The sequence below is a fragment of the Mustelus asterias genome, chromosome 13 (genome assembly GCF_964213995.1).
Source record: "Mustelus asterias chromosome 13, sMusAst1.hap1.1, whole genome shotgun sequence".
NCBI lineage: Eukaryota > Metazoa > Chordata > Chondrichthyes > Carcharhiniformes > Triakidae > Mustelus > Mustelus asterias.
In genome coordinates this window covers 60488438-60507304 of record NC_135813.1, presented here as the reverse complement: position 1 = coordinate 60507304, position 18867 = coordinate 60488438, and the positions used below count along the sequence as shown (strand labels likewise).

The 18867-nt window shown below is 42.0% G+C and overlaps 1 protein-coding gene across 2 annotated transcripts in view; it reads right to left on the bottom strand.

Annotated features, from left to right (window-relative positions):
- The window catches only part of cdc45 (CDC45 cell division cycle 45 homolog (S. cerevisiae)), a 57270-nt gene that overhangs the window by 12393 nt on the left and 26010 nt on the right, over window positions 1-18867 (bottom strand). For both annotated transcript variants that reach the window (XM_078226853.1, XM_078226852.1), the window contains exons 8-13: window positions 14553-14614; window positions 14345-14395; window positions 12284-12403; window positions 10983-11114; window positions 8508-8606; window positions 6842-7000 (exon numbers count right to left, since the gene is read on the bottom strand). In XM_078226853.1, coding sequence (XP_078082979.1) covers window positions 6842-7000; window positions 8508-8606; window positions 10983-11114; window positions 12284-12403; window positions 14345-14395; window positions 14553-14614 — 623 coding nt within the window. The remainder of the gene's footprint in view (window positions 1-6841; window positions 7001-8507; window positions 8607-10982; window positions 11115-12283; window positions 12404-14344; window positions 14396-14552; window positions 14615-18867) is intronic.

The window sequence follows — 18867 nt, the reverse complement described above, 5'->3', positions numbered from 1 at the left end:
CGTTTTGATGGGAGATTGGGAAGAATCCCATGGAATTTCCAGGTCAATAACTCAGATGAGATAGAGGTTTGGATTCAGCCACTAACTTTAGTATTTGCTGCTTCTGTTCATTTTTGTCCAATTAGGTGTTGTTTCAAAGCACACATACACTCAATTCTTTTTGATTACAATTCTTTTCCACTGTATATAAGGAGAATTTAGTAGCTAGACTGTGCTTAAGTCTAATAAAACAAGGTATTGCAACTTGAAACCTCACAGCTGTCTGTGGGAATATGATTTCACATTATCCATATACCTCAATACCTTGAGTAGTTTGTAGGTTTAGCACGAGTTAAAACGGCTCTGAGCTTTACTAAACAGGATGATTTTGTGAAGCAGGCCTAAGTCAATGATAAGGAGTTGGAAGAATGAATGGCTGTCGCACAAACACATTTTGAGGGTTCGGCGATTATAGGATAAAGTGATTGAAAAGGTAGAGTAGAACATATTGCTGTGGTAACGGAGAGAGATTGAGATGGGTTAAGTGCATCTTCCTGGTTACTGTGTTGATATATCTGATGTCACATTGAATGTCTTTTGATGCATTCTGATTTAACAGTGGTACGTATGGCATGCAAGGATCAAAGGTAGAATTGGTATCAGAGCAAAATTGTGAAGTACCAGAGTTCTTCTAGTGAGTCATGAACTCAATAATAAAGAATTGTATAATCATACTGGAAAAAATGGTGATATGATCTGCCTGAGTATTCATGTTGGATCGTGTAACATGAGCTCACTGAAGACTCCATATGTGGCTATTACAACTGATGTCTGTATATACTGGCATTTTGAAGTAGCAAAACAAAATAAAAGAGGAAATGAATCCAAACACTGCCAATTCCCTCAATTCCCACATTTCCATTTGTAATTGAATAGAATTTGCGCAGAATTTACTTCCCGTTTTCAAGATGTTGTTTTCCCCAAACTAGCTACTCATTGTCATGGCACACAACGGCAACAGACTCTAAACTCAAGAATAATCAGAACTGTAGAAATAGAAAGTTTTATTTGAAAACACGAGAGATTAGCATTTGGCTTTATACTGCAACCTGGTTAAAGATTGAGAACCACTTAAGATTGCTGTATTCACCCCACCACCGCCTTTTAGGTTAGGTAACAAGTACATGGACAGCATCTGGTGGTTGAAACAAGACACTACAACATAGAAAGGTGTTTCCATTGCTAAATGTTCCAATGCACCGGTCCCCCCTAAGCTGTGTGACCATTGAGTATGTAACAGTGGTTTACTCTCTTGCTCAGCTATGATGGAGGTACAAGAGGCTCAATAAAATGGCCTTAAGAGCAAGAGCTTTTGGAACCGTCAAATTACGTTGCCATCTTGGTGAAACTTGCTAAAACACATCCCATAAGTCTGGTGGTGATTATTCTTTGTGGTTAGAGAATAAATTATTTTCTCTGGCTTACTGACATAAACGTGTAACAAACATCTATGTAGTTCCCAGGAGTTTACATGGTTGTGGGATTGAGGGGGGCTGTGGAGAGGGTAGGAGTGAGGGGTAAAGCTTGATAGGTAAGCCAGTCTTTTCCTGTCCTTCACCTTCATGTTTGTTTCAGCTTTTCGGTGGAAAATTAAGAATGCAAGTTTTGGAAGAAATGTATACCTTCATGTCATTAATATGTTTAGGGAGAGAGGTTACAAAGTGGTAACATCACTAATAATCCTGAGGCCCAGGCTAATGTTCTGGGGACACGGGTTTAAATCCCACCACAGCAACTGGTGGAATGTGAATTCATTGAAGATGGAGTCAGAGGTTTACAGCATGGAAATCTTGTTGAAGTTGTACAAGACATTGGTATGGCCACACTTGGAATATTGTGTACAGTTCTGGTCACCCTATTACAGAAAGGATATTATTAAACAAGAAAGAGTGCAGAAGAGATTTACTAGGATGCTACCGGGACTTGATGGTTTGAGTTATAAGGAGAGGCTGAATAGATTGGGACTTTTTTTCTCTGGAGCGTAGAAGGCTTAGGGGTGATCTTATAGAGGTCTATAAAATAATGAGGGGCACAGATCAGCTAGATAGTCAATATCTTTTCCCAAAGGTAGGGGAGTCTAAAACTAGAGGGCATAGGTTTGAGGTGAGAGGGGAGAGATACAAAAGGGTCCAGAGGGGCGATTCTTTTTCCAGAGGGTGGCGAGTGTCTGGCCCAACCTGTCCATGTCACCTTTTTCTTTTTAGAAAACTCCTCAGCTAATCCCAAATGCATTTGGCTCATATCCCTCTATACCCATCTTATCCATGTAACTGAACGTTTTTTAAAAGACAAAATTGTACCTGCCTCTACTACCACCTCTGGCAGCTTGTTCCACCCTCTGAAAAAAAATCGCCCCTCTGGACCCTTTTGTATCTCTCCCCTCAAACCTATGCCCTCTAGTTTTAGACTCCCCTACCTTTGGGAAAAGATATTGATTATCTAGCTGATCTGTGCCCCTCATTATTTTATAGACCTCTATAAGATCACCCCTAAGCCTTCTACGCTCCAGAGAAAAAAAGTCCCAATCTATTCAGCCGCTCCTTATAACTCAATCCATCAAGACCCGGTAGCATCCTAGTAAATCTCTTCTGCACTCTTTCTTGTTTCATAATATCCTTTCTGTAATAGGGTGACCAGAACTGTACACAGTATTCCAAGTGTGGCTGTACCAATGTCTTGTACAACTTTAACAAGATGTCCCAACTCCTGTATTCAATGTTCTGACCAATGAAACCAAGCATGCTGAATGCCTTCTTCACCACTCTGTCCACGTGTGACTCCACTTTCAAGGAGCTATGAACCTGTATCCCGAGATCTCTTTGTTCTGTACCTCTCCCCAACGCCCTACCATTAACTGAGTAAGTCCTGTCCTGGTTCAATCTACCAAAATGCATCACCTCGCATTTATCTAAATTAAACTCCATCTGCCATTTATCAGCCCACTGGTCCAATTGGTCAAGCTCCCATTACAATCCGAAGTAACCTTCTTAACTGTCCACAGTGCCACCAATCTTGGTGTCATCTGCAAACTTACTAACCATGCCTCCTATATTCTCATCCAAATCATTAATATAAATGACAAATAACAGTGGACCCAGCATTGATCCCTGAGGCACATCGCTGGTCACAGGCCTCCAGTTTGAAAAACAGCCTTCTACAACCACCCTCTGGCTTCTGTCATCAAGCCAATTTTGTATCCATTTAGCTACCTCACCCTGGATCCCGTGAGATTTAACCTTATGCAACAACCTACCATGCGGTACCTTGTCAAAGGCCTTGCTAAAGTCCATGTAGACAACATCAACTGCACTGCCCTCATCTGCCTTCTTGGTTACCCCTTCAAAAAACTCAATCATAAGACCATAAGACATAGGAGCGGAAGTAAGGCCATTCGGCCCATCGAGTCCACTCCACCATTCAATCATGGTTGATTTCAACTCCATTTACCCGCTCTCTCCCCATAGCCCTTAATTCCTCGAGAAATCAAGAATTTATCAATTTCTGTCTTGAAGACGCTCAACGTCTCGGCCTCCACAGCCCTCTGTGGCAATGAATTCCACAGACCTACCACTCTCTGGCTGAAGAAATTTCTCCTCATCTCTGTTCTAAAGTGACTCCCTTTTATTCTAAGGCTGTGCCCCCGCGTCCTAGTCTCCCCTGCTAATGGAAACAACTTCCCTACGTCCATCCTATCTAAGCCGTTCATTATCTTGTAAGTTTCTATTAGATCTCCCCTCAACCTCCTAAACTCCAATGAATATAATCCCACGATCCTCAGACGTTCATCGTATGTCAGGCCTACCATTCCTGGGATCATCCGTGTGAATCTCCGCTGGACCCGCTCCAGTGCCAGTATGTCCTTCCTGAGGTGTGGGGCCCAAAATTGCGCACAGTACTCCAAATGGGGCCTAACCAGTGCTTTATAAAGCCTCAGAAGTACATCCCTGCTTTTGTATTCCAAGCCTCTTGAGATAAATGACAACATTACATTTGCTTTCTTAATTACGGACTCAACCTGCAAGTTTACCTTTAGAGAATCCTGGACTAGGACTCCCAAGTCCCTTTGCACTTTAGCATTATGAATTTTGTCACCGTTTAGAAAATAGTCCATGCCTCTATTCTTTTTTCCAAAGTGCAAGACCTCGCACTTGCCCACGTTGAATTTCATCAGCTACTTCTTGGACCACTCTCCTAAACTGTCTAAATCTTTCTGCAGCCTCCCCACCTCCTCAATACTACCTGCCCCTACACCTATCTTTGTATCATCGGCAAACTTGGCCAGAATGCCCCCAGTCCCGTCATCTAGATCGTTAATATATAAAGAGAACAGCTGTGGCCCCAACACTGAACCCTGCGGGACACCACTTGTCACCGGTTGCCAGTCTGAGAAAGAACCTTTTATCCCAACTCTCTGCCTTCTGTCTGACAGCCAATCGTCAATCCATGTTAGTACCTTGCCTCGAATACCATGGGCCCTTATTTTACTCAGCAGTCTCCCGTGAGGCACCTTGTCAAAGGCCTTTTGGAAGTCAAGATAGATAACATCCATTGGCTCTCCTTGGTCTAACCTATTTGTTATCTCTTCAAAGAACTCTAACAGGTTTGTCAAATTTGAGAGACATGATTTTCCACTCACAAAGCCATGCTGACTGTCCTTAATCAGTCCTTGCATCTCTATATGCCTGTAGATCCTGTCTCTCAAAATACCTTCCAACAATTTACCCACCACCGACGTGAGGCTCACTGGCCTGTAGTTCCCAGGCTTTTCCCTGCAGCCCTTTTTAAACAAAGGCACAACATTTGCCACTCTCCAATCTGCAGGCACCTCACCCGTGACTATCGATCATTCAAATATCTCGGCTAGGGGACCCGCAATTTCCTCCCTAGCCTCCCACAATGTCCTGGGATACACTTCATCAGGTCCCGGGGATTTATCTACCTTGATGCGCTTTAAGACTTCCAGCACCTCCTTCTCTGTAATATGTACACTCCTAAAGACATCACTATTTATTTCCCCAAGTTCCCGAACATCCATGCTTTTCTCAACAGTAAGTACTGATGAGAAATATTCATTTAGGATCTCACCCATCTCTTGTGGATCTAGAATACAAGCTGGTCACTGTAATGGTTTCCATAACAATTATTATCAATTATAGAAACCATCTGGTTCACAAATGCCTATTAGACCCATATGTGACTCCAGGCCCACAACAATATGGCTGACTCAAATGGCCCAGCAAGTCACTAAGTTCAATGGCAATTAGGGATGGGCAACAAATGCTGGCCTTATCAGTGATGCCCACATCCATTAAAGAATAAAGAAAAAAAACTACGATTTTTGGCCATCAGCGGCCAAAATAAATACCTCTCAAAGTTCATTTCAAAGCAACTGTATTAATTTACAATGCAGCCATCTCATTGCCAGACTTACTTACTCTAAAGATTACAGCATGATTCAGTGACCCTTGATGTCAAACATCTAAATGACTACTAAGCAACGTCTGCTTACATTCTTGAGACCGTCATTGAAAGCTTAAATATGGGAAGAATTATTAGAAAATTAGATTTGGAAAAGGTCTGCAGGGTTTTAGACCTACATTAAATTTCAGATTTCCTTGGAAAACTGATGTCCCTGACTGCCTCCAATTTAAAACACTTACCCTAATGCTTAAACTGCTTCATGGCCTTTCCCCTCTTTAATTCCCGTCAGCTTTGAACTCCTTGAACTTCACATTTCTTCCACGCTTGCTTCTTGTTCATCATCCTCTCCTTTCACTTCAACATTAGCAGCCATATCCTGAGTTGTATTGCCTTCATACTCTGGAACCCCCCAACATTCTCCACCTTTGCTCCTTTAAGAGACTTCTCATTCTTGGACCAAACATGCCTCTAACATCCCCTTTACCAGCTAAAAAAAAATTGTTGTCTGATTACATTCAAGCGTCTTGGGGCATTTTTCTGAATGAATGACATGTTGCTTTCCCTATGCTTTAGGTTGGATCGAAACCAGAATAAACGCATGCCCAAAATATTTTTCATGATACTGAACATTTTCTGTTTGTCCTACCTATGCTCCTGGATGTAAACCTGTGCCACCTTAAGTAACGATCGCGCCTGCTGCTGGATTGTGAAATTCATACATAACTCACAACAAATCAGGTGAATGTAATGTTTACCCGACAAAACCAAACTTTCACACCTTTGGTGGAAGCATTAACCAAGCGCATGCCCATTAGTTTCAGATGGAACCAGCATAGCAGAGATTGGATTAATTCACTAACAATACTATAACATGATATACAAAGCAGATTTTCCTGTTTCTGTGTCTGGATCTACTTGACCTTCTGGGCACAGCAAAGGCAGGAAACAATCAGACTGGAGGAACTGCACAACCCGACAGAATTTTTGATCCATCAATTTAAATGCAAAAAAAAAACCAGGTGTGTTCCCTTACAGTTGCATACGCCACCTCAGCAAACGTTTTTTGTCTTCTCAATGCCCAGGTGTTACAATAGCCCTGGGAATAGAACAGGAAAATCTGTCATAACAACAGAAATACTGAAAATACTCAGCAGACCTGGCAGCAAGTGTGGAGAGAGAAACAGAGTTAACATTTTGCCTTGAATATGGTTCTTCTTCAGAACAAGAGAATGTATTCCATGTTTAACACAAAACTTAGAAACAAGAATATTAAATTACTTTCAAAAAGATTCAATCTACTCCAGTAATATCTTTCCATCCTAGCACAGTAATATCTGCAGTACAGCTCAGATCCTGCCCAGAACGTAAAGAGAAGCTGTACCTGGAAAGACTGTCTAAGGCTTCAATGAAGTTTCCATTCTCATCGTCTTTCTCGATGTTTTCAAGCAGAGAAGCTGCTGAATAAACAACGTCACTGGCAAGGAACTTGTTTTTAAACCCAAAATGCACACTGAAAGTCTGCACTCGGATATCCTTCATCCTGAAAATAAAATCAATGTCTCCATCACCAGTGTGACAGTTACAAATTGCTCTATCAACTAGCTAATTAACTACTATGATAGAGAACACTCAAAGATATCGAATGCTGCTTTTGCTATCTGCTGTCAATTCTTACATGCCCTCTACTGGACAAAACAAAGGACGATCAGTTTACTCCACAGTACAGGTCCCTCTAAAAGGGAAGCATGCCATACATGAGAAATAAATTAACATTGCTTTTTTCAAATTAATTATAAATACTCAGTAATTTTTGCTAGGCTGCTTTTACCTTCTGTAAAACAACCTGTACTGGAATAGCAGCTTTACAGAAAGAACCATCCCAAGGACAGTACTTCCAACAATGTAGCACTCTCCCATGGAAAAATTTAATCAGCTTAGATAACGTGCTGAAGTCTGTTACTGGGTTTTAATCCACAACCTTAGAACTCAGAGGTGGGTGCTACAAACCTGCTGGGGGTTGGTTTGGCTCAGTTGGCTGGGCAGCTAGTTTGGAATGCAGGTTGGTTCAATTCCCGTACCGGCTGAGGGTATTCATGAAGGCCCTGCCTTCTCAATTTTGCCCCTCACCTTAGGTGTGGAAACCCTCAGGTTAAATCACCAGAAGTCAGCTCTCCCCCTCAAAGGGGAGAGCAGCCTATGGTCATCTGGGGCTATTGCGACTTTACCTTTACTACAAACCAAGCCGAGCTGACAATCATGCGATTGGCTCTCCAAAAGGCACTTCACACACAAGTTTTGAACACATGACCTCTACCATTTAGAATGGCAAAGACAGCAGGGGGTATATGGGAACACCATCAAATTTCAAGTTATACACTTGGCAATATATCATTCCTTCATTTTCACAGCATCAAAATCCTGAAACTCCTCATCCAATAGCTGTGCGGAAACACCTGTAAAATAGGGGCTGCAGTGATATAAAATGGTGGCCCACCACAGCCTTCTTAATGACAACCAAGGATGGGCATTAATTGCTGGCCCTGTTAGTGGCACACATGTCCCAAGGAATAATAAATACAAACAGTAACATACTGCATAAAGAATAATTTGAGAACGAGATGAATCAAGAACTGTGAACTTTACAATTGCAAATCTGCAGCCATCAACACGGAAAGCTACTTTCATTATCATTACTAATGACTTCAGGATGGAAACAGAATGAAGAAACTCTGTTTCTGATCGTGTGCAGTTCAGCAATGCTTAAACAATCAGAACTCAAAATTGCTAACTGTTTCTAGGTGCAGGAGAACTAATTCTTTCCACCTTTCCCCAGAAAGGCACTTCCCAATACCGTCACTAAAATCTTAATCATATTTATCTTTTACTTTGAGTGCAGTACAAAAGCACCTTCAATGCTTCAATCTGCCCACAATGCAACAGGAAATCAACTCCCGCTCACTATTCAGCAGCGTGCATTCACTTTGGCTTTGATAAAATCAAACCATAGTAATTCTACGACTGTAAATTTAAGATTATTTTGTTTATACCCAAACTTGTTAGCCGATTCCTCAATCATTTCCCGTAAATTCTCCTTCAACGAGATGTCCATGGAGTTAAACTTCTGCCTGACTTGTTTCAGGGGAAGTCTGCAACATAAGTGAGAAAATTAATGTTTAGATTGAACTAAACAAATCCAAGACCAGCAGTTACATGGACACCACAGCACAAACAGGGAGGTTTAAATGTAACATCGCTGACTCCCTTTGTAAAGACCAAATATGGGTGATCCATACAGACCAAAGACTCATAGATTTGAATCATCCTCTGCACTGTGTTCACTGAAATTGGGCATTCCACTCCTTGGGCCAGGGAGTACAAAATGACAGCAGTCCAGTTCCTGATCTCTAGCTTGTGACTCCTGGCAAGAGCGACATGTAAATATTAAGTGAGCATAGGATCAGGTTCAGCTGTAAAGTCCAGTGTCGTCAAAACAGCTTACGAACATTGACTGTCTAGGCACACAAATAAATTGGCTTCTTGGGGTTTTGGGCAGTATATCTCCCACATTGTACGTCACCTGCCAACTATAGGACAGTAAGAAGTCTCACAACACCTGGTGTTGTGAGACTTCTTACTGTGTTTACCCCAGTCCAACGCCGACATCTCCACAGCATAACTAGAGGACAACCAGCAACCATGAAACAGTATGTAATGAGTACATTGTACCTAATGCTGTCAGGAGGAGAGGAAGTTAAAACAAAAATAGGATATTTAGAAAATATGTTCCATACTTGAAGGACTGTGGAAATTATCAATCTCCTTGAAATTGACTGTTACGAGCACAGACCAGTAATTATTCACAATTTTAAATACACATTACATAACATTTTTTAGACCTCTGTGGCTGCACATGCACAATTGCAACAGCAGAGGACTGACAGAGGGAGAGACATCTGTCAGGCCTCTGCTGCTGCAGTTGGCCTCAACCCAGCAGCCACCCCTTCACCCAACGATCACAGGGGCTGCAGCCAATTGCAAGCCCCACACTGCCCACAAATATTGCCCCTGCTGCCCAAACCAATCATGTTCCCCCCACCTCCTGTAGAGTGGCAGAGAGCTCCTCTCCCCCCACCAATCGCATGCAGAGCGGCAGCATCCACCCCCCCCCCCCCCCCCCCCGCACGATCATAAGAAGAGTGGCAGCGCCCTCTTCCCTGATCGGGCCACCCTGGCCTAGCCCTGCTCCACGGACCTAACCCCCTTCAGCACCCCCCCCCCCCCGCCAAATTCTGCAGCCCTAGTTATATAATTCACCAGGGACTAGTCCCAGTGCAAGTCAGGTCAAGACAGTCCCAATGGTACTACTCCCTCATTCCCCAGCACTGGTGAGTTTTCCAGGAATCAAAGCCCATTTCACCCACAGCATTTTTTGAGCCATGCATTCAACTCTAATTTTATTTACCCTTTGCCAATTCACTCATGGGTCAGGTAGTAATCCGGAGATTATCTTTGTGGTTCTGCTTCTTTAATTTAGCCTCTAGCTGCTCTTAATCCCCAAGCTGAACCTCCTTCTTGGTCATATCTATGTTATTAGTACCCTGGTGGACCATGACAACTGGATCCTTCCCCTCCCGTTGCAAGTTCCTCTTTAGCCCCGAGCAGACATGCCAACCCCAGCACCAAGAAAGCAATACAAATTTCAAGACTCATGCTCTTGGCTCAGAAAAGATTGTCAACCCTTTAATTATACTGTCCCATTCTACAACTACTTTCTTTTTACTCCCTCCAACTGGAATGTCTCCCTGCATCATGGTGCTGTGGTCAGTTTCCTCATCCATCCTGCAGTCACTGCTCTTGTCCACACAAGCTCCAAGAACCTCAAACCCGTTGGACAATTGCAAGGATTGAGACTCCTCTACTTTCAGCTTCTCAACCCCCATACCTGCCTCACTCAAAGTCATACTATTCTGGTCTAACCACTGACTATTCCAGAAGACAGTCACACTCCCTAGGCTAGATTCTTCTGATTTAAAGTCTCCAGGTAACTTTGCCACTCCTTGATGCATTGCAGTGTCCTAAACTCAGACTCCAGCTCATCAACTCTGATCCAAGTTCCTAGAGCTACAGATACTTGGTTGCCATGGATCACATAGTGATCACCAGTTACTACATGCTACAGCTGCAACGCATTACCTGTCCAGCCATTCTTATTATGTTTTACTTAACTTATTTATAATATTTTTAATTTCAATAAACCACCATAGGTTAGAGAAAGAAAAGAGAAAAATACTCACTAATCAATCCCTAATCTTTTTTTCTTGTCAGGTCACACTTTAATTTTCTTCGGAACACAGACGGTCCACTCTGAACCCACAGACTCACGTCTAGTTCTTTAAAATCTTGCTGCTGTCTCACTGCTCCCCCTCTGGCCCACTCTTCTAGCTCTCATCACTGTCTCACTGTTTCCCCTCTGGCCCACTCTTGAAACTCTCGACAAAAGTGGATTTAAAGGATTCACATACCCCATGTCTGCAAGAAATTCCTGTAGCCTCTTCAGACCTTGCATGGACCACAGTTTGAGATTGGCATAGGTGTAGCTGGAGTTGCACATACTTTCATACAGTGTCCAATGCTGATACAGGGCTAAGCGTAGGCTGCAGCAGGCATGCAGTTAAGGAGAAACAAAAATCAGCCAAATATTTAGAAAGTTCAGCTCGTAATGAGAGGATTACAAAATACAGTCTCTAAACGTCCTACCAAGGAACTGGAGAGAAAGTGGACCGGCCACAGAAGTGAAGCACGAGTGGCAAAGGCTGCATTCACACTCAAATTCTAGTATCAACACAAAATAGGTTTTGCACAAAACTTTTAACTAAATCCAGAATTAGTGCATCATCTGTTAAGCGTCACTAGACCACTCTCTTTCTCTCAGAGTCTGCAAAGCACTAGTGGAGCCAGAGATCATCACAAGGTCTACCAATAGTGCTACCTAGGATCATGTGTCATCCACTGCGACCATCCCCCTCTGAACGTTACACTGTGTGGTAGACAACAGATGGGGGAGCCTCTTGTTCCATTTCACTGAATAATAGCTTAATTAAAGATTTTGTTTCTTTTCGCAGTCAGTTATTTATCTACTCCCTTTCTGCTGTATTCCACATTTGAATACACCTTCTATGTTAGTTGTAGATTAATAGTTTAATAAGCAGATGGTGGGCATTAACTGGAATTGAGCCCCACAAATGAAAACTGTGGTTGTTGGGTTCAGAGAAGTATGCTTGTCATGCGCAAATCTGTGTAAAGATTAGCTCAAGTTAACTTCTTCACCGACTTTCTGGAATGGAACATTCATTACCAAAGCAGACAGGCAACTTATCCCAAGGGCCCCTATTAAGTCTTTGCAATTAAGAAAATCGATAATAAAATGGCCAATCATGTTTGATTCCTTCCTATGCATCAACTAAGATCCTGAGGATAACATTGCTTCTGTTTGCTTGAAATACTGAATAGTTAAAGAAATATGAACCTTCACATCCATGACCAATAGTATGAGCACCAGGTCATAATGTGGTATGAAGCCATTAGATACAACTCCAGCAAGGTTGCATAATGTGCTTCTTCGCTATATTGAAAATAATCAATTATTTGATTTGAAACCTACTGAAATAATAAAGTTCAACTTAGTAACAAAACAAATGCATTTTAAGAAAGCACAGTTGCTACATTAGGATCACATTTTTGATGCTCACTGCACAGTAGCTTATGGTATTAGCTTTTTTATTTTTGTCTAATTGCTTTGTTCCATTCTGTGATTAAAGGATACTCATAGTCAAAGGAGATCCTCATGCAGTCAACAGAAAGTGTGTTCTCCTCATCCTCATTGCGATGATTGTGTCGTGAGACATGACGCTGCACAGTGCCAACGTCAGTCACATATTTTATGCTGCAGAGCAAAAAGATATGCTGTAATTAAACCTCATTTTATGACCAAAAGAAACAAAAATCAAATTCAGAAGTTTCATCCAAGCCTTATCTAGTGCCGTTACAAAGCTTCCAAAAGCACTTCACAGAAGCATATTCAGATAAGAGAGAGAGCGAATGAGAGGTTAGGAGAGGAAATTCCAGAGATCAGAACCTAGACAACTGAAGGCAATAGTGGGGCAGAGATAGTTGAGAATACACAAGAGGTCAGAGTTGAAGGAATGCAGTCTTTAGAAGTTTGTAAAGCTCTTGCAGATTACCAAGAATTTGCCGGGTGCGGGGAGGGGGGGAATGACGCTATGAAAGAATATTACAATTCTCAGGATTTTGTACTTATAGGAGTCCATTATCTAACCTATCAGTTTCAGGAATAAATATGCACATGTTGGAAAATATCTGTTGAATAAATGTATAACTACAATAATGTGGGGGCATCTCTTTAGAATCCTGAACAATTATGGGGGCATAAGGAGAACAGAAATACATTGTCCTTATATTCTTCTTGTTGTCTCCTCGTCCACCCATAGTATTTTCATAATAAGGGACTTCTTTTGACCATTCATTTTGATGAAATAATCAGAATTACAAGATTGTTTTTTTAAGGAATCTATCATTTTCACAACTTCTAATTTTCCCACAGAATGCCTGCAATGTACTTTTGGCAGTCAATGTTATTTAGCCCATTAATAATCTCAACTGAATTCAACAATTCTCACAACTAATTTCTATAGAACTAACTTACAAATGTTGTGCAGTGTTAGGTGTATTCAAGCTCTAATTCACTTTAACCTTTGCAACAGAAAATCTATTTAAAGAGAAGACATCAAAAACATTCACATTAAGGGGTCTAAATTAATCGAAAAATTAAAAATATTTGGAAGATACAGTTGGAACATTGTTTCATTTCTGACATCTGGGTTCTAACAAACTGATGGAATTCTATCAAACTGATGGAATCAAAGGGTCTTGCATAAGACCTGGCAACCCCAACTCAAGTCTGCATAAAGTATAATTTTGTAATTTGGTTCAAAAGTGGCCAAAGGTAGTTTAAATGAATGAAATGGAACTTTCACTGATGCAGTTGTAAATTCTCTTTACAGCTCGAGTTAAGATGTATTGTTAAAGGACAAATCTAATTAGAACAAAGCACAAGAACATAAGAATTTGGAGCAGGAGTAGGCAAATCAGCCCCTCGAGCCTGCTCCACCATTCAATACGATCATGGCTGATCTCATCTCCACCTTCCTGCCCACTCCCCATAACCCTTGAACCCATTACTAATTAAAAATTTGTTCATCTCCTCCTTAAATTTACTCAATGTCCCGGCATTCACCGCACTCTGATTTAGTGAATTCCATAGATTCACAACCCTTTGAGTGAAGTAATTTTTCTCATCTGTTTTAAATCTGCTACCCCTTATCCTAAAACTATGACCTCTTGTTTTAGGTTTCCGCATGAGAGGAAACATCTGTCTACCCTGTCAATCTCCTTTATAGCTTACATACCTCGATTAGATCTCCCCTCATTCTTCTAACCTCCAGAGAATATAGGTCTAAACTGCTCAATCTCTCTTCACAAGACAAACCCCTCATCTCTGGGATCAATCTGGTGAACCCAATCTGAACTGCCTCCAATGCACTCTTCCTCAAGTAAAGGGACCAAAACTGTGCACAATACTCCAGCTGCTGTCTCACTGACACTTTGTACAGTTGCAACAACAGTTCCCTACTTATGTACTCTATTCCTTTAGCAATAAAAGCCAGAATCCAATTTGCCTTCCTTATTACCTGCGATACCTGCATATTTCTACGATTCATGCACGAGGACACTCTAATACTGTTTAGCCTGGGAATGCTTCCTATTGACATTGGCTTTAAAAGTACAGAAGCATTCCAGAACTTACTGGGTGATTTTGTCATGAATCCACTGATCCGTCAAGCCAACAATAGCCCACCTGAAAAATGAAAGACATATGTAACACAGAATTACAGCAGGGAGTAGGGTAAACTGCTTATTTTCTAATAACAGCTATGAAATTCTCAGCAACAAAGCTGGGAATTGAATAATATGTTTTATTTAATAGAAAACCATTATGTGCAGGAATCTCTTACCACAACATGTCATTTGAATCTTTAGACATGATCCAGGCCAGCTCAAATATCACCATGGCAGACTGAAAGCAAGAGACAGAGATATTAATCAATCAGTTCTGGTTATTCATATTCGGTAAGGACTTAAAGTTCAGCACTGCAGCTTTGGAAATTTAACATACACAAAGCACCATAGAGTTGTTTATTGTTTAACCAACTTCCCTGCAGTGATGTTCTGAAATATCTTAGCTTATACTGTTCTGGATTTTAAGTTATGTGCAAACAAAAAAGAGAAATGAACGCACTCCAAAATATAATTCAGAACAATTCCAATTTTGCCCTAACACAGCATCTGTTATGCAAAGTCATGACAAAAGTGCTTTCCAGAAAGAATTATGCAGAGAAGATGTGGTGCTATCTGGCTCAAATGATGTGTAATATTCGGTTTGCTCCACCACCAAAAAGTGGGACAAGTACAATGCACAGCTCAACGCTTAAGGTCAAATGACTATTTCCAAACGAATTATTCACTGAAGAGGTGAGTATTCAATTTTATTCACAGGCCAAACTTCCCTCGGCCAAAGTGAACAAGGAGCATTTTTTGGATTTGTAGGGTTCCAGCGTTCCACTCACTATTTGACAGTGCAAATAGGTCAGGAATATTCAATGAAGGATCTCAACTTTCAAGTGTCTGAAGTACTTATTTTTCATCATACCCATATTACTTTTCACACAATAACAACCATAAATTGTCTTTGGCCATCATGTGTGACAAAGGCATTTATTCATGAGCTTGAGATACAATTGAGGCTGGGGAGTGCTCAGTGGCCTGGGCAATTCAAAGATTCTGCATATTATCTTGGGGGTTTTTACTGCCTTAATGCTCGAGTGTAATTTAGAAGCATAAGCAAACAGGGGTTCACATTTTTTAGTTAGTTTGCAGTAGCAACACTGCAGTTTTCCCATGGGACAAATCATACAAAGGACAGAGAATTCACAAACTGTTGACTGAGGCAATTGACAGACTCAGGTGACAGGGCTCTTGGCGACTGCCAAAACATTTTATTCAACACTGATTTGACAGTAAACCAGTTCCAAAATAAGGCGTTGGAAAACATTTCTCAGACAAAAACAAAGCAAAGAAGTTAAAAATGCTATGGAACTTATTGGATGTGAAAGCGCCACCAAAGAAACTCATGAACCTACCCAAATAGTTTAAATTCCGGAATACAATGCTCACTCCAGATATGTCCCAGGACAGAGAAAATGTTCTACAGAATCTTGGAATCATAGAATCCCTATGGTGCAGAAGAGGCCATTTGGCCCATCGAGTCTGCACCGACTCGCTGACAGAGCATTTTATCCAGGCCCTCTCCCCCGCAGCCCCACACACTTACAATGGCTAATTATTCTAACATAAGAAATAGGAGCAGGAGTAGGCCATCTAGCCCCTCGAGCCTGCCCCGCCATTCAATAAGATCATGGCTGATCTGACGTGGATCAGTACCACTTACCCGCCTGATCCCCATAACCCTTAATTCCCTTACCGATCAGGAATCCATCCATCCGCGCTTTAAACATATTCAGCGAGGTAGCCTCCACCACCTCAGTGGGCAGAGAATTCCAGAGATTCACCACCCTCTGGGAGAAGAAGTTCCTCCTCAACTCTGTCTTAAACCGACCCCCCTTTATTTTGAGGCTGTGTCCTCTAGTTTTAACTTCCTTACCAGTGGAAAGAATCTCTCCACCTCCACCCTATCCAGCCCCCGCATTATCTTATAAGTCTCCATAAGATCCCCCCTCATCCTTCTAAACTCCAACGAGTACAAACCCAATCTCCTCAGCCTCTCCTCATAATCCAAACCCCTCATCTCCGGTATCAACCTGGTGAACCTTCTCTGCACTCCCTCCAATGCCAATATATCCTTCCTCATATAAGGGGACCAATACTGCACACAGTATTCCAGCTGCGGCCTCACCAATGCCCTGTACAGGTGCATCAAGACATCCCTGCTTTTATATTCTATCCCCCTCGCAATATAGGCCAACATCCCATTTGCCTTCTTGATCACCTGTTGTACCTGCAGACTGGGCTTTTGCGTCTCATGCACAAGGACCCCCAGGTCCCTTTGCACGGTAGCATGTTTTAATTTGTTTCCATTGAGATAGTAATCCCATTTGTTATTATTTCCTCCAAAGTGTATAACCTCGCATTTATCAACGTTATACTCCATTTGCCATATCCTCGCCCACTCACTCAGCCTGTCCAAATCTCTCTGCAGATCTTCTCCGTCCTCCACACGATTCACTTTTCCACTTATCTTTGTGTCGTCTGCAAACTTCGTTACCCTACACTCCGTCCCCTCCTCCAGATCATCTATATAAATGGTAAACAGTTGCGGCCCGAGTACCGATCCCTGCGGCACGCCACTAGTTACCTTCCTCCAACCGGAAAAACACCCATTTATTCCGACTCTTTGCTTCCTGTCGGATAGCCAGTCCCCAATCCACTTTAACACACTACCCCCAACTCCGTGTGCCCTAATCTTCTTCAGCAGCCTTTTATGGGGCACCTTATCAAACGCCTTTTGGAAATCCAAAAACACCGCATCCACCGGTTCTCCTCCATCAACCGCCCTAGTCACATCTTCATAAAAATCCAACATGTTCGTCAAGCACGACTTTCCCCTCATGAATCCATGCTGCGTCTGATTGATCGAACCATTTCTATCCAGATGCCCTGCTATCTCCTCTTTAATAATGGATTCCAGCATTTTCCCTACTACAGACGTTAAGCTGACCGGCCTATAGTTACCCGCCTTTTGTCTCCTTCCTTTTTTAAACAGCGGCGTAACATTAGCCGTTTTCCAATCAACCGGCACTACCCCAGAATGCAACGAGTTTTGATAAATAATCACTAACGCATCCACTATTACCTCTGACATTTCTTTCAATACCCTGGGATGCATTCCATCCGGACCCGGGGACTTGTCCACCTTCAGTCCCATTAGTCTACCCAGCACTGCCTCCCTGGTAACATTAATCGTATTAAGTATTTCTCCTGCTGCCAACCCTCTATCGTTAATATTTGGCAAACTATTTGTGTCCTCCACCGTGAAGACCGACACAAAAAACTTATTTAAAGACTCAGCCATATCCTCATTTCCCACTATTAACTCCCCCCTCTCGTCCTCCAAGGGTCCAACATTCACTCTAGCCACTCTATTCCTTTTTATATATTTATAAAAACTTTTACTATCATTTTTTATATTAATTGCTAGCCTAGCTTCATAGTCTATCCTTCCTTTCTTTATCGCTTTCTTAGTCTCTCTTTGTTGTTTCTTAAATTTTTCCCAATCACTTGTTTCTCCACTATTTTTGGCCACTCTGTACGCAGCTGTTTTTATTTTAATACTCTCCTTTATTTCCTTCGTTATCCACGGCTGGTTCTCCCTTTTCTTACAATCCTTGTTTTTTGCTGGAATATATTTTTGCTGAGAACTGAAAAGGATCTCCTTAAAAATCCTCCACTGTTCCTCAGCTATCCTACCTGCCAGCCTGCTCTCCCAGTCTACCTTAGCCAATTCATCCCTCATCCTATCATATTTCCCTCTGTTCAAACAGAGGACACTGGTTTGAGACCAAACTTTCTCCTCTTCTATCTGAATCAGAAATTCGACCATATTGTGGTCACTAGACCCAAGAGGGTCCTTCACAATAAGATCCTTAATTCTACCTACCTCGTTACACAATACCAGATCCAAAATAGCTCGTTCCCTCGTCGGTTCCGTAACATGCTGTTCAAGGAAGCTATCCCGACAGCATTCTAAGAACCCTTCCTCCATTCCACCCTTACCGACTTGAGTCTGCCAGTCAATGTGCATGTTGAAGTCCCCCATGATTATTGCCATTCCGTTTTTACACGCATCCCTTATCTGCTTGTTTATAGCCCTCCCTACCTCAACATTATTATTTGGGGGCCTATATACCACACCTACTAGTGTCTTTCTCCCTCTACTATTCCTCATCTCTACCCATAATGATTCCACGTTTTGTTCCTCAGAGCCTATGTCATCCCTCAGTACTACCCTGATATTATCTCTTATTAATAGCGCGACCCACCACCTTTTCCTTCCTGTCTATTCTTCCTAAACGCCTGATACCCCTGGATATTCATCTCCCAGTCCTGGTCACCTTTCAGCCACGTTTCTGTAATGGCCACTAGATCGTACCCACTTGTGCTGATTTGCACCATCAACTCATTCACCTTGTTCCGAATGCTTCGTGCATTCAGGCAAAGTGTCCTTATTCCAGCTTTTATCTGGACCCGCTTTGA